The 16,644-nt window shown below is 42.6% G+C and overlaps 1 protein-coding gene across 1 annotated transcript; it reads left to right on the top strand.

The window, feature by feature from the left end:
• The first annotated feature begins 440 nt into the window (after positions 1 to 440).
• On the top strand, positions 441 to 3,385 carry LOC138614373 (transcriptional regulator Myc-B-like). The gene is made up of 3 exons (XM_069687770.1): positions 441 to 697; positions 1,605 to 2,241; positions 2,358 to 3,385. Exons 2-3 carry the CDS (start codon positions 1,614 to 1,616, stop codon positions 2,867 to 2,869), a joined length of 1,140 nt encoding a protein of 379 aa, XP_069543871.1. The 5' UTR covers positions 441 to 697; positions 1,605 to 1,613; the 3' UTR covers positions 2,870 to 3,385.
• Positions 3,386 to 16,644: the final 13,259 nt, after the last annotated feature.

Genomic DNA, 16,644 nt, shown 5'->3' with positions numbered 1-16,644 from the left:
GTATGTTTTGTTTAATTTATTTATCATTATTTATTTGCCTTTAATCTTTTTGTCTTTTCCCTTTTAATCACTTCACTTTATTTATTTGTTGTTGTTGTTTTTGTTTTTTTTGTGTGACTTCATCACAAAATAAGAGCTGATTTCCGGGAACTTTGTTCCCGTGCATCATTTACAGTCAGCACGGACCACCCTGCGACCGCACCACTTCAGTACACATCCGCGGACAAAAACAGTCCCGTCCCGTCCCCCCGTCCCCCAATTTGAACGCACTTCGTCCCCCGTTTTTGCACAAAACGTTACGAAAGTATAACTTTTCAGTCGAGGTCAGTATCACTCTATCGAGTCGTTTTTAGTTGACTGCGTACGTCACATTTGGCGGTAAAATAGTAGTGTGTGCGGATGAAGAAAGAAAGAAGAAGAAGAAGAAGAAGAAAAAAAAAAAAGCCGGAGTATTAAAGGAGTCAGAGCAGCTGGCTGCGCGAGTCACGGTGCTGCTGAGCTCTGCGGCACTTCGGTGCGATCTTGTCGCTCGTCAAAAGATTATTGACTTGACAGAGGATATCTATTTTTCTCACGGCCGGACTGTGTTGGATAAAACTCAACCTGAAGATTTAACCTTCCCTCACGGGAACACTTGGACTTTTTACTCCCGTTTTCGCAGCAGTCCCGTCACACGTTTCATCTTAGGAGAATAACCGTGAGTTTTTACGGTTAACGGTTTACTGAGACGGCTGTTGATGTTTGTTCCGTGCACCTTTTTTATTTTTTTTTTTTATTTTTTTGGCAAACAAAAATATGCCGATTTATCCCTGAAGTTATTTATGACCTTGTTCACCAGCTGTCGTTTAAACCGGTGACACTTAAAACGGGGATTCCTTTGTGTTTAAATAAAGTCACATTTCGATAACGGAGTTTGGCTTATCTGCAGAACACCTCGGTGCCTGTCAGTGAAGACGAGGTGGTGTCGCTTCTTTTTAATGTTAAACATTATCGGGGACAATTGGTTTCCCATACGGAACACCTTTATCAGAGTTTATTACAGCTTTTTTTAGTTGGTTTTTTTGTTTGTTTTTTTGCAGCTTTTGGTGTTTTTTATACGAGGCAAAGTGTAAAGTCCTCTGGGGACCATGAATCTCTATATTTGAATTTAGTTTGTCTGTTTTTAACCTCAAACATTACAAAAGCAACTTTTACCCAGAATAATCCAACTATATTGTATTATTAATAGTGTTTTCCCCCCAAATTTTCCGATTTCAGTTGTTTTTAATTTGTGCTTTTTGATGGATTATGATGAATTATACAGAGTCGTGTACTTGTATATAATCTTGGTATTCGAGTCACCTTTTGTTCTGTTAACTTGGTCCATAAAGAAAATGAGTCTAAAATACAATTTTTTTTTAATGAGGTTTGGTGTGACTGTTGTAAACAAACCACACTACGATTCTTTTTTTAATGCCAGACAGTCGCAACTATCGTGGTTTGTTGTTAAATCTGAGACTTTAAAGCAATTGTAGAATCGTTATGGTATTCCTTTTTTTTTTTTTTCCCTCTCTTCAGGATTATTTCCACTCATCAGCCTTATCTCATGTTTTCTTCCCCCACAGGCAGCCATAATGCCGCCGGTGTTAACCAGCACGAACTACGATTACGACTACGACACGGTGCAGCCCTACTTCTTCCTGGATGGCGAGGAGGAGGATTTCTACCCTCCCCGGCGCAGCCAGCTCCTCCCGGGTCCCGGCGAGGACATCTGGAAGAAGTTCGAGCTGCTGCCGACGCCGCCTTTGTCCCCCCGCCGGAGCCCCGGCCTGTCCGACGCCGACCACCTGGAGGCGGTGTCCAGCCTCCTGGACGAGGACTGCAACCCCTCCGCCGCCTTCCTCCAGTCCTTCATCATCCAGGACTGCATGTGGAGCAGCAGCTTCGACGCCGGCAAAAAGCTGGATAAGGTGGTGTCGGAGCGGCTGGCCTCGCTCCGCGCCCGCCGGGACTCCGCCGACGACATCGCGCACAGAGCGGCTGACCAGCAGGTGGGCGGGGCTCATGTGGGCGGGGCTCATGTGGGCGGGGCTCATGTGGGCGGGGCTCAGGTGAGCGCCGAGTACCTGCAGGACCTCCACGCGGCAGCGACGGACTGCATCAGCCCCTCCGCGGTGTTCCCGTGCGCCGCGGCGACGGAGGTGGTGTCGTCGGCGCCGTGTCTGGACTCCCCGCCGTTCAGCGGCAGCGACAGCGAATCAGGTGGGAAGCCGGGCTTTTATTTTGAAAAGTAACTTCGTTCCTTGTGTTTGAGTGCTTTTGTTTCGAACAGCGATTGCTTGTTTTTTAAACCAAAATGTGTTTTTTTTTTTCCTCAGAAGAAGAGGATGAGGAGGAGGAAGAAGAGGAGGAGATCGACGTGGTGACGGTGGACAGGCAAAAGTCGTCCCGCCGCTCGGACGCCTCCCCTGTGGTGCTCAAACGCTCTCACGTCGACATCCACCAACACAACTACGCCGCCCAGCGGCCCGCCGGGAAACGGGCGAAGTTGGAGAGCGGCTGCCCGTCGCCGAGGCGGAGCGGCGGCCGCAGGTGCTGGAGCCCGCGGCCGGACGGCGCCGACGGCGCCGACGACAACAAGCGCAGGACTCACAACGTGCTGGAGAGGCAGCGGAGGAACGAGCTGAAGAGGAGCTTCCTGGCTCTGAGGGACGAAGTGCCGGCGGTGGCCGACAACGACAAGGCGGCGAAGGTGGCGATCCTGAGGAAGGCGACGGAGTTCGTCAGGGAGGTCGGAGAGGACGAGAGGAGGCTGCTGAGGACGAAGGAGGAGCTGAGGAAGAGGAGCAGAGAGCTGAAACGCAGACTGGAGAAGCTCAGGACTTTATAACGTTTTCTTTCACCTTTTGTGACGCTTTATTTTGGAAACCGAACTGAATTTCCAGTCCGACTGTTATCAGTAATAATGACTGACGGGAACCTGAACGCAGCACGGTCTGTGTTGGTCTGTGACCGGTGCGCTGGCGGCTGGTCTCAGATCTGTGATGTCCCGTATTTATTTAGTTTGTATTGAAATGTTTTGTTTTTTAACTTAAAATTAGTTTTGCAAATTGTTTTTGTGCGTAATTAAGTTGCAGCATCCGACTGCGTGTCACTCCTGATCTCCGATCAATAATTTACCGACTTCTTTTTATTGAATCAATAATGACCTGTATTTCTTTAATCCTGCAATGTCATTGTGCAAATAGTTAATTTTTATATATATATATATATATTTCCCAACATTTGACTGATTACTTACAACAACAAAAAAATCCGCCACGCGGGGAGGAAGTACGGCGGAAAGCAATCCTTTCAGAATAAAAGCCCTTCATACGCTGGAGGTTCTGTCAGCGCTGCGAAAGGTTCAGTTTGTTTTTCTTCACGCGTCTGTTGCACATCTCAAGAGAAAGTCTCGTAATTTATCGGCCACGAGGTGAAAAGCGTGCCGTGATTTCACAACGCCGATGTTTACCGCGCAGCTGCACGGCTCGACTATTTGCGGTCGCAGCCGAGGATCCGGAGGAGTCGGGTTTCGGCCTTGTTATGAAAGCCTCCTCGGAGATGAATCGGGGAGGAGGTGGAGGAGGGGGGGGGAGGTTTCGTGTAGACCGACCACAACGATTTCCAGGGATGGAGTTCAGCTCGGTGACTTGCAGATTAGTCAAGCCGGTTGTGTCACACGTGAGCTGGCAAACAAACTCGCGCTGAAGCTGCTGTCGACCCACTGTTGATTTTTATTTTCCCTCCCGAGCTGAGAGGGAGGTGGAAAAAAAAACTGGTGAAAGTTCAGCTCCAGTCAACAAAAAAATAGGACGGCCAAAACACACCGAATGAGATAATCTCTCGTTTTAAGAGATGAATGTTTGATTAAACCGCTCAGAAAACTCCCTTCATTTTGTTTTAAATTTTTTTTTTTTTAAGCCAAATAAAGATCCATTAATTTCTCCGGTGAAGTTAAAAGAAAACACATGAAAAAATGAATTAGTGAACTAAGCAGATTGTAATTTACACATGGAGAGAATTGACAAATAAGATTCAATGTTAAAACGAGTGGATTATAATATCTTGAGGGATTTTTATGGGTAAAACCTTTAATATTTACCACGTAACTGGTTCTTTTGTCTTTTAAAAGTTCAGCCCAAGGCAGCGTATCGTCTTCATATCGCTTGCTAATAACACAAATAGAGAGTCTGACGAGTCCCTGCTGAGTCATAAAAAGAAATTCCAGACCGCCGAGTCACGCCGAGCCTTCATCCAGCGCGGTCAAGCGACGAGTGAGAGCGTTTCCCGTTTCCACTGATGACCCATCCCACATTCCCGCAAAATGTCACTGATAAATGTTTCAGACGGAGGATAAAATCTTGTTTTTATACCTGAATGACAGAAAGTCCTTTACAGACGCTTAAAACAAACTCCCAAGCCAAAGATTGATCAACTATGAGGAAGAGAAACATGGATGTTTTCTTTTCTTTTTAAATGTCTTACAGTTTGTATTAAAGACATCAGAAACAGAGAACAACTTTTTTTTTTTTTTTTACTTTTCCTTCTTCATGGGAGGAATTTGTAGAAAGTGGAAAAGCTGCAGGTTGTGGATCTGATATCAGAGGGATGCAATAAAGTAAATAACGTCATTATGGTGTCTTTCGCTAAAGTCACTACTATTATTATTACTATTAGTTTTCTAGTGGTTCTTCTGAAAATATTTCCATTAATAATTAGATATATTATTAGATTAGACTCCGTTTTTAGAGACCTGATATCTAAAAATGTATTGACTTTGTATTTCATGAGAAAAGTTGAATGGAAGTCTACGATTACTTCTTTTTTTTTTTTTAAGCCGACCCCCTGGTGGTCCTCGGCGGTATTGCAGTTTAAGGCACTCTGCGTCTTTTTTTACAACCCGGAAGCTGTACGTCCACTTTGACATGCAGAGACAGTCGGTTCTACGTCAGACCCGCCAACCGCTCCGTCCCAGCGTTCAAATAGTGTTTTTTGTCTTTTTTCTTACGGCGTTTTGAAAAAAAAACAACAGATCTCGAGGTTTGATTGTTTTCTTAAAACTTCAGACACCAAAAGCCCGACGTTTACAGTGTCGACAGTTTTTTTTTTGTCATCCAATTTATTTTAAAACGCACAACAGCATCCTAAAGAAGCCCGCTCTTAAAGAAGCTGTCAAATTTGCCTCCTCGGTCCAGATTAATGGAGCATCGCTGTCAAATGTTCTGTCAATGCAGCGGTGTGTGTGTGTGTGTGTGTGTGTGTGTGTGTGTGTGTGTGTGTGTGTGTGTGTGTGTGTGTGTGTGTGTGTGTGAGTTGGTTCAACAGCTGGTGTGACACAGCAGGTGGTATCGTGCCACGAGGGTGTCGTGAGGGCTGTTTTAAATGTCCTTTACGAGCTTCCCGAGGAGGCCTTTCAGATGACCTTCAGACGAAGGTGAAGGTCACAGAGAATCACAATTTTCATTCATGAGCTCCCGAGAACTTCTGGCATGAATTTGTTTTTTTGTTTTTTTTCAGCTTTTGATTTAAGGGAACTTTTACTGTTGTAAACATGAAATATTCAGTTTCCATATTTAGAAGAAATATATCCCTTCGAGGTTTTTCTGGTGGTTTTTAACCGGCCTTTTTATCTACTGTTAAACGACTTTAATGTATAAAAGACAAACACGAGAGGTCGGTGAACCTTCCCGCATGAATGCAGGTTCAATGATTACCAGTTTTATCCGGAGATTCCACGCTTCCTCTTCACAGAAACTGCTGTTTAACCGCATAGTTTGAGGTAAAAAGCTAACAGGAAAGTGATTTCCTGGAACAGTTTGCCGGAGAGTGAGATTTTGTATTTGAATTTTGATTCAGAGCTCTGATTGGTTCCTGAGTAAAAAATTGTTTGGGAAAAGTAAATCAGGTATTATGGACGTGGGTTTAAACTTGTTCAGGTTCCTAATGGTGCAGAAAATTGTAAAAAAAAAAAATAGAAAATCACGACGTGGTCACATGACACCCCCCCCCCCCCCCCCCCCCCCAAAAAAAAAAAAAAAAAGCTGACGAGCGCCACCTGAGAGGATTTCAATCAGGTGAACATGCGGCAGCCCGGAGGACATAAAGACACAATGGAGGAGCAGAAAGTAGCAAAAACAAAGAGTGAAGAGTGAGTCTGGCATCATATTTTACACGATTTATATTTTTTAAATGTCATGTTTGTCAGAAAGTTGCTGTGTCTCGCTTTCAGTTCAATTCAACTTTATTTATATAGCGCCAAATCACAACACAGGTTATTTCATGGCACTTAACACATTAAAGTCCTGACAGCAAGACTTTACAATATTATACAGAGAAACCCAACAATTCAACAATTCCCGCATAAGTTAGGAGGGAAAAAAAAAAACTCCTCTTTAAGGGAGAAAAACCTCCAACAGAAGGAAGAAAAACTCCCTCTTAACAGGAAGAAACCTCCGACAGAACCAGACTCAGGGGTGGGCGGCCATCTGCCTCGACCGGTTGGGGTGAGAGGAGAGCAGAGAGAGAAAAGGACAGCATAGAGATAGAAGAGATGAACTGTTGGTGGAGACATGCAGCTCCATGACGGGACATCTGCAAAAGAAAGAAGAGAAACTACACGAGCGAAGGAACTGAATGGAGACAACAGACAATAAGAAGAAACTATTGGAGAGAAAAAGATGGTGAGGTGTGAGTCAGTTAAAAAGTAGGAGGAAAGAAAAGATCAGCATGTAACGAGGTCCCCCAGCAGCCTCGGCCTATAACAGCATAACTAAGGGTTGGTTCAGGTCTACCTGAGCCAGCCCTAACTATAGGCTTTATCAAGAAGGAAAGTTTTGAGTCTAATCTTAAAGCTCGAGAGGGTTTCTGCCCCTCGAACACAAACTGGGAGCTTGTTGGTTCCACAGGGGAGGAGCCTGAAAACTGAAGCTCCGCCTCCTATTCTACTTCTGGAAACTCTAGGAACCACAAGTAGACCAGCGTACTGAGAGAAGTGCTCTGCTAGGATTATATGGTTCTATAAGATCTCTAAGATATGATGGAGCCTGGTCATGTAGGGCTTTGTAAGTCATCAAGAGAATTTTAAATTCTATTCTTGATTTCACAGGAAGCCAGTGAAGAGAAGCTAAAACTGGAGAAATATGATCTCTCTTGCTAAATCCCGTCAGTACTCTTGCTGCAACATTTTGGATCAGCTGCAGGTTTTTTAATGAGTAATTTGGACATCCTAAAAACAAGGAATTACAATAATCTAGCCTAGAAGTAACAAACGCATGAATGAGTTTTTCTGCGTCACGCTGAGGAAGAATTTTCCTGATTGTATTAATATTACGTAGATGAAAGAAGGCAGTTCTGGAGATTTGCTTTATATGGTGTCTAAAGGACAAATTCTCATCAAAGATGACTCCAAGGTTCCTCACAGTTTTGCTGGAGGCCAAGTCAACGTCATCTAGACTAACTAAGTGATTAGAGAAAGAGTTTCTGAGGTGTTTAGGACCAAGTACAATAACTTCTGTTTTGTCTGAATTTAGAAGCTTTGTGGCGTTTGTCTCCAGAACCATCGATTTCGCCTCGTGAATACAAAACGGCTCTTTGTGCTCACTCAAACTTTGTCATTGGAACCGGGGGATGAAGAACAGAGGCATCATTTTATTCTCAGTACAAAAAGTACAAAGTCAGCAAAAAGTTCTCCGTCATGTGAGCACGTCGGTTCAAACTGAGCTCATTTCTTGTAAAAGTTCATTTGAATTGCTTCCACATTTTTTTAAATTTATTTCCTCTCGGATGACGTCTTGCTTGTTTGTGCATCCTTAATGGACCCGGTACCCAGCCAACCGTACTGATCCAGTGAAATAGTGCTTTAATATTCAAACAAACTGGGCTGTTTCTTTTTGGGGTTTTTTTTCTCCAGTTTTCCAGGTGACGCAAACAGCAGCCTTCCCACCCGAAAAACATTAGCATGCAAATTAGCCTGCATGCAAAGCGTGGCAGCTTTCGCGTCCGGTCAGACGGTCAGAGTCGGTTTAACATCCCCCCGCGGGGCAGAAACAAACCGGCCGTTCTTTATTAACATATCGGCAACACAGGACAGCAGGAAACTCTGAGGACACCTTTGAGTTCACCGACGGGCATCGCTGTAAAACCTTTGTTCTTATTTGCAATCAATAGATTTTCTATTCATTTCTAAACAAACGCAAAATCAACACTGTCTTCACCGGTGCTCTGATTTTTGGAGCCTACTTTATATTATTGTGATTTTTTTTTCTTCTTCTTAATGAAAGGTGAAGTAAGATTTTGGTGTTCTTAAAGTGGAGCAAAATTGTTTTTTTTTTTTAAATTTTGTAATATAATCTATCAAAGTTCATCTTTTTTTAAATATATATATACAAGCGGATGAATTAACATTCATAAAATCTTATTCCGAGAGTTTAAAAGTAACAATAAAATCTTGATATTGAGCTGAATGTTGGTTGGAAAAATTACTCAGAGGCTTGGTTCAAAATCAAACACATCGGACATTTATTCTTGCAAGAAGGAGCAACTACATGAACACTCAAAGATAGGTGTCCAGCATTGCCCCCCCCAGCAGGGATTCCCCCAGCAGTCCTTCCAGTCACTCCTCCGTAGGGAAGCTTTTATACAGTGTGACAAACAGTAGACCGTCACCCCCATTCCCTTTGTATCTGCTTTCGTATGGTAATACTGAGCTGGTTGCAGGTCACAAGATAAGGACACAAAGGAGTCGTTAATTAGATGTGGAAATAAAACAAAAAAGAATCACTTGCAAATAAGACAGAAACCAAAATAGACTTTCCGGAGCCACAATGCAAACAAGAGGAAGAGACAAATCTTTTTTTTTCCATCAATGTTGATTGCAACAATTGTTTATGAAGATTATATACTTGCATTTTTCGTAGACTGGAGTTTTTAGTTTTTAGTTTAATATGTAAAACAAGCCGCGAACATTTTGTTGTTGTTCATATTAAAAGAAGCTTACTCAGCCGGTTTGGTGGAGCTCAGCTATGTGAATAAAATGCCACTCATGCGCCGGATTTAAAGTGACGTTCGTGTTCCCTAACCGTCAAAACGTTGTCGTTTGATTGCCAGCATTGAGAGGGCGACTGATTGACATTTCCTTCTTCCCTGTTTTGTCACACCTGCTGAGGCTTGAAGCTTCTTCTTCTTCTTTTATTGTATATGCATGAAGACTTTTGGTAAACTAATGTTTGAGCAGATCTAATCGACCGAAGCAGCAGCTGGTGGGTTAAAGAACAGTTGAAACATGAACATGAAATTCAACTTTCACAGCCCCTTGTACTCCCCCTCTGAGTTCTCGTGGGACAGCGTGATGGTCCCCCTCCCTTTTAAACACCACCACTCCCTCCCAGCGGGGCCCCCCTCTTCTTTGCCACCCCACTTCACCCCCCTCTCAGCGCGTCTGCAGCCGGGTTTTCCCGAGCGTCGAGTCGCTCCCCACGCTGAGCGGAAAGTGAAACCTTGTCTGTCTGCAGACCACCAACAGCAAAAAAAAAAAAAAAAAAAAAAAAAAAATCCTACCAACCACAGTGCAGTGTTCAGTTTCCACAGCTGTGTTGTTGACACCGGAGTTTTTCTGTTGCAGCGGGTTTGTTAATACGGGGGAAGAAAAGGATCTTATAAGCTAAAGTTGTTGTTTTTTCCTTTAGACCGGGTAAAAAGTATTAACTTGACTGACGTGTCAAAAAGGATGAATGAACCTTTGTTTTGCTGGCGAAGATCTCGCAAAACGACGGAAAAAGCTCAGGAAACCCGGCATTTGAATTTCAGATCATTTTTTTATTCAAATCTTCGCCACCTCGTATTTTTCACCCGGAGGTAATTTCCTGAAACGTTCGGGAAATCAGCTGATTTGCAATTCGGGGGGAGGGCGGGGGGGGGGGGGGGGGGGTCGAAGGTCACGTGACCTCAAAACACAACTTTTGTGACACAAATTTTACTCTGAAGTCTGACGGGACAAAACGACCCGAGGACATTTTATATCCAAAAGGTCAAAGGTCAACTTCACCAAGACACGATAATGTTCTGCAGGCAAATATCTTCCGTGTTGTCGGGTCGAAGGTGTGCGTGAAGCGTCCGTGTTTTAGACTTTGTGGCTTCTTCAGCGACGTCTATTGTCATGGTGACAACTTTTTGTTGTTGTTGTTGTTGTTCAGAGTCGGGGTTTTATCGTCTGCTTTCAACTCGCCGCCCTGAGCCTTCGATTCAGGTTTAAGCGGAGCGCCGAGCAGCCGCACCCCACTGACAGGATTAAAAACGCCGCGGTTTAAATCCCGTCGGTCACTTTTTCAGATTGAAGACTAATGATTGAAGTTGGGACGAAGGACTTCGTTAAATAGATTTCGAAGCACCGAGTATTTTTGATTTTAAAATGTCGCGCTACAAATCACGGCGGATATGACCGAGAGGGTCAAAGTTCAAGGCGCGTTTTTAATGACGAAAGCAGTACGTCCCAATTGCTTGCAGCAGTTCGTACTTTGAAAGCAGTACCTGCCGTACGTACTGAAAGTAGAAAGGAAAGATAATGCGATTCAGAGCGTAGCCATATTTACTTTTCTCTTTTTTAAATTGAAGTAAAGCTGCCGTTAAAAATCGAGAGACTTCCCGCAACCCTTTAGTCAAGGCCTCACTCCGTCTTCTCCCGATGCTTTTATTTTGAAAGAACACAAAATCAACATTTTCAGAGAATCAGATCCAAAACAAGGTTTCTAAATTAAAAAAATTGAAGACCAAATATAAAACGCATCTCACATCATCATTTTGAGAGTTTCCATTGAGTATAACACGCAGGCACAAAATGACATTAAAGAAACGAAGCAGCAAACGCACAAAACCAGAAATATCACAGCTGGAGGATTTCTCAAGATCTGACGTGGAATCTCCCTTCAGAGAAAAAAAAAAAAATCAAATCTATGGCCAAACAAAGAAAACATGCAGTTATATTTGGAAAGTTTAGACGTGTCAGAAATTCGCATGTGAGTAAACCCGTGAGTCATCGGTGTCTCCCCGTCGCCTCGCCACGCTCCGTTCCAGCTCGGAGGTTTCAAACGAAACGACTTCTGCAAAAAAAAAACACAAACACAACTGAGGCGGAGAAACGCTTCGACTCTCGCGCTGCTCGTTTAGCGTCGGCGGACGTTAACAACATGGTATCTCGTAGCAGAAGAAGGCAGGTTTGGCTTCGAGAAGCTCGTCACTGTGAATTTTGCAGAGACTGAAAGCAATACTTTAATTCACCTTTACCGAACAGGTATCTTCACGAGTTCTTGAAATCGTCTTCTTTTTTATCTTTTACTTCTCTATTTTTGGGGAAGTTCCCAGTTTCAGAAAGGCTTTAAGTGAGATGGGTTACATTGCATACGAGTTGTGGTTTTGAACACATGATCATCACGTCCTTTGAGACACCTGGAGGTCGCCGATAGAAACCGTGAAACTGTAGGTTGGGTTTCCAGCCGTCTGTTTTTACGCTCGTTGTCAAATTGCTTATTCAGAAAAAAGTTGGAAAGTCCGCGAACAAACTTTTATCGTAATATCATATAAAAAAAAAATTGTTTTTTTAAGTTGGACGTAGATGTATGAATATTACCAAAATAAGATGTACGTGACTTCAACGTCCACCAAAGTTTTATGGACGGATCAACTTCCAAGTTACCAAGGCAACAATTTTTTTTGGTGTTGAACACATTCGGTAATTTATGAATCATTCGAGTCAACGTCTGGTTAGTTCAGTGTCCGTAATAAGAGTTGGACAGTTGAGCATCTGGTTAGTTCAGTGTCTCCACTCAGCAGACACCGTAGAGGTGAAGGAAAAAAAACTCATAAAAGTACATCAAGCATCAGCTGAGACGTGTCAGGAAGACGAAACAAAATCTAAAAATACTGCTGTTGTTTCCTGAGCTTCAAACGCTTCATGTTCCTCCGAGAAGCTTCATCTGCTGTGGTTTCCGACATCGGCTCGTTTTTTTTGTTTTTTTGTTTTTCACTGACGTTTCTTCTGCTCAGGTGTGAAAGCTCGAGAGCAGCCGTTTGTCTTCAAGGTGACGGCGATAACTCTTCACGTGTAAATGTAGCCTGGATGTTTTAATCACTTTAATAAGAATTGTATGGCGCTATTTTCCACGGTCGGTCTTCGTTACTCACCTTAAATTCTTTCGTCCGATTTCAGTCACAACGCCTTCCTGCAAACATTTCACAACAAAAGCCTTGCTAAGAAATGCCTACTAATGTGCTGGAGGGATTTTAATTTGAAAAATATTCATCCTTGTCGTCGTCGTCGGTTACATGGGCGTGTCAATGTTAATTCGTTCGTAGACTGCATCCATTTTAGAGCAAGAAAAAATAATTAACAAATTCACTTTGTTGCCACGATATCATCTTTATTATAACAGTACAAGCAGCCCCCCCCCCCCCCCCCCCCCCCCCCCCCCCCCCCCCCCCCCCCCCCCCCCCCCCCTTTTTTTTTTCCCTCTCATGAAAAAACATTACACAACTCGTTTGAATGCTTTTTTTTCAAAGTCGACTTTTGATTTTCTTAGTTGTGGACCGAATAACAGAGAAATACTTTGTCTCCTCTCCGTGTGCGACTCATTTCTCACTTCTTTTACAAGTTCTTTGTCTTCCTCCATCGTTTAGCGAACAACGACAGCCTGTAAATGGTTTTGAAACTTTCCAAGCATCCAGAAAGTGTTTCCACGCTGCAAGTGAACCAAACCGTGGTTCGGCTCGGTCGGGTCCGAGACCGCCAGTTTTGGTTCGACAAAATGTTGGGTCTTTTGGTCCGGACTAGTTATTTCAGGTTTGACCAAACTAAAAATGTAGTCTAAATCTATCTGCTAAAGCAGCCTTAGACGTATAAATCAGGCAGCAATAATATACATAGTCTACTTTATTTATGTAAACGCTAGGAAACCTACAGCGTACAATGGTGCAAGTACCAGTCGGTATTTTATTAGTAGCTTATTCATACAACCGAGTTCAACCATAAATCCTGAGCTGCGTTATAAAGTGTATTTTTGTAGAGCGGCGATGAACTGAGGATTGAAAAAGTTCGGCATGACTGCTCAGTGTGTGCGTGCGAAAGAAAACGAAGCCGCGGGACGGTTGAGACCTAAAGATAATAAGTCCTATTAGTTTTTGGGCGCAATCTAATCAGACAGCTGTCTCCTGGCTGAGCAACGAAACAACTAAAAGTAAAACTCAACACCTGACAGCCCGAGCTGATAAAGCTGGAAACAGTCCGCTGATAAGCCCCCACCCCTCCCCATGTACCCACGATGCCAAGCGGCATTATCAGTCAAACAGAGGAGTGGTTTCCTGTTCACACACCCCCCCCCCCTCCACCCCTTGCCATTATTTCCTCTGATCGACCAGGAAGGAAACTCCTTATATGGACAGCAGGTGTGTGTGTGTAGTGTATTAATAGAGTAATACATGTAATAAAGACAAATGAAAATGTAACCATTCAGGTTAGTATAACAGGAAAACAAATTCATCTCCTTTAGAAAAACGTTTTTAATCATAGAAATTCTGGAGAAAGGACGATCAAATTTGCCGTGTGCTAGCTCGAAATATAATTTAAGTTAACTTAAGAAATTGCATCCATTAGTCCGTAAGAGGATGTAGATTTGGGTTCAAAGGTTATTAGATTATGTAAATGTATCAAATTATGATTGAGTTGGTTACTGTTTGATAATAAAAAAAGGCAAAATTACAGTACGTTTCTAACATCCACAAAAAAACCTTTAAACTCAATAACTAGTGCTTGTTTTTGTCTTCTTTTTTTTTTTTTTTTAACAACGAGCAACTGTTGAATCTTAATAAATCAATTAGTAAGTCGTTTGTAAAGACATTATTTTTGATAAAACGGTCAACCGGGTATCCCGGCAAAGCGTGGAATAGAAACGCCCGTCCACCGGATCCAAAACGTGAGATGGCCACGCTCGGTGGCTGCGTAAGCGTGAAAATGACACGTTTTTCTGTCGTGAACGCAAAATGAAACCCACAGCGTGCTTTTTAGCCACGTGATTTCCAGGAGAATGAGAGTTTTTGCGGGAAAAAAAAACCCAACACGGTTTTGGGTTGCGCCACGATTCCACGTGACATTTACGCGCGTGTAAATTTCACGCTTACAAAACGTGTAACTTTCACACCTCGACAGCCCAAAACGTGGCCGTGTCACGTTTAATGGGTTGAAAAGGTAGAGCGGGAAAAAAACTAAATATGTTTTAATATTATATAAAAATACATCTTACAATGATTAAATGCTGTGATGACTAAAGGAAACATTTTACAGAAAAGCTGTAATCAAAATATAGGGTTTTTTTTAAAGACTGAATCGGGTTCGATGACCACTTTTCTCACTAACGTGACTAATTTCTAACTCTGAATTTGCCTCGTCGGCAGTTTTAATTTTTTTAATTTTTTTTTTAAAGAAGCATCCTAAACAGGCGACAGGATGCAGCAGGAGTGTGTGAGGCAGGAGGGAGAGTTGATCCACCTGTTGAGAGCGTTTTGTTATCTGCGTCTTGATAATAAAAAAAAAAAACCACACACGGGTTTATTTTTAACTGCCACAGCTGGCGGGAGATCATGTCTGATGTGTTATTAATATCTGACCTGACTGGAGTCAATGAAGTGAAATATCTCACGGGTTCAATTTTTTTTTTCTTTTCTTCTCTACACATCTAATCGTGAAATCTGTACGATAAAAAAAACATTTCATCATGTCGTCTGTGTGACGTTTTTCCCAGGTAAATAATTGACAAAAGGAGTTAATTTACAGGTACTTTAATTTTGTTCCTCTATTAGTGCACAAAGTGCAATCCTGTGACATTTTATGGTTTTGTCTTTGCAGCAAGATAAAAACGCACGTGTGAATCGGTGTTATTGAATTGTTTTTCTACCTTGTTTCTCACATAATCCAGAACGAGTGAATAAAATATGACAACCGCAAAAGTTCTCTCGCGTACGAAATTTTATTTATTTTAATTGTTCTTCCATTTAAATAGGTACGTAAATACGGGTCACTGTTTGTTTATTTTTTTCTTTAATTTTGTGTTTGACGTATTTGATGAGAGTCGTCTCTCGAGTAATTCACGGGTGTCGCTGCAGGCATTTCTCTGTGGAGACACATTATTATTATTATTATTATTATCATATTTTATACCAGACATGTCTTTTTTTGGGGTCAGCTGGTTGTTAAAGTTCAACCTGCGGGAGAGGAGGGAAGAGGGGGGAGGAGGGGTTAACGTCCAAAACCAAATTTCATCACATAGTCATTGAGAAATTTCAGACTTCACGGAGCCCGCTGAAAGAACTGTTAGCTTTTGGTCATTGTCTTGCATGTCAAACAGTTTGTTGTTGTTATCAGCAGGACGTGGGCGAACCGTCACCTTCACCGCCGAGGCCCCGCCCCCACTGTCCAACTTACTCTCTCTTTGATCTTCAGGTATGAAACACACCTGAAGCGCACAGGATGTCTCATTCCTGGAATCTTGCATAAACACACACACAGTTTATTACATCTAATCTTCAAACACCCTCTATAAAGATAAGATTGTGTTCAAACGGCCGCCTCCTGATAAGATGAACCACATCCAGCCGCCCTCTGGGCTTTGTCGCCGTGTCCGCTGAAGGCTACTGCCCCCTACAGGCCGCACCGGTCATTACAACCACTGTTTGTGTTTTTCCAATGTTTGAACGTGTTTCTGGTATCTTTACATTTCGTTGCCTCGTTCTAAAATGATTTGGACATCACATGACCTGCTGCTGCTTTGCCGCCGGGCCGCAATCGACCCCGTCAAATCCTCTGGGGAGCAGCGGACGTGAACTGAATTGATCCAACAAAGTAGTCAGAAGTTGAAGTATTTTTTTCGAATCTCTTTCGTCGAATTCAAAACTGAGATCCCTCTAAAGACTTCCGGAGATGGAGTGTCAGACGTGTGCTTTTAATAGTTTAAAAGTTATGAAAATTGCATAATAGAAACATTATATTATTTCGCCAATTTGGAAAAACATCTTTAAAGTTATTAAAACAGTTCTCAAAATCACAAAGAGCGACGCCGATTCTGAAACGCTGCATGTAGCACGAATCTACAGACAAAAAGCATCTGCCAAATTAATATAGTTTAAACTGGGAATTATTAAGCAAACTGCCAGCGACTTGGACTCTAAACCATCAAAACCTTCATTCGCTTAACTTTGTGTCCTACTTTTACAACATATAAAGTGACAGAATTTCATTTTATTCCCCGTCATGCAGACCTCATAAGAAAACTGGAACTAGCGAGCCCCGCCCCCTCCCACCAGCGCCTGTCAATCAACTGTCAGGAGCCCACCAGGCTCAACAGGTGTGTATGTGTGTCTGTCTGAGATGAAAACAGGTGATAAGTTCACTGTAACCTGATCTGAACATATACGAGAAAGTCAGAAGAACATTTCTAAACCTGATGATGTTTTGGGGGACATTTGCAATGTTTTTGTGGATGTTCTTCATGTATAATGTGTTTTTTTTTTTGACAAATATTAACTGTAAAAAATCTTTAGAGTTCAATTTGTTTTTTTGTTTTTTTGTTTCTGTCTGCGCCGGGC

Source organism: Brachyistius frenatus, unplaced genomic scaffold, assembly GCF_029030835.1.
Source record: "Brachyistius frenatus isolate BFR_SWC_R1_liver_20210118 unplaced genomic scaffold, ASM2903083v1 Contig_489, whole genome shotgun sequence".
NCBI lineage: Eukaryota > Metazoa > Chordata > Actinopteri > Embiotocidae > Brachyistius > Brachyistius frenatus.
This window is presented reverse-complemented; position numbering and strand designations above follow the sequence as displayed.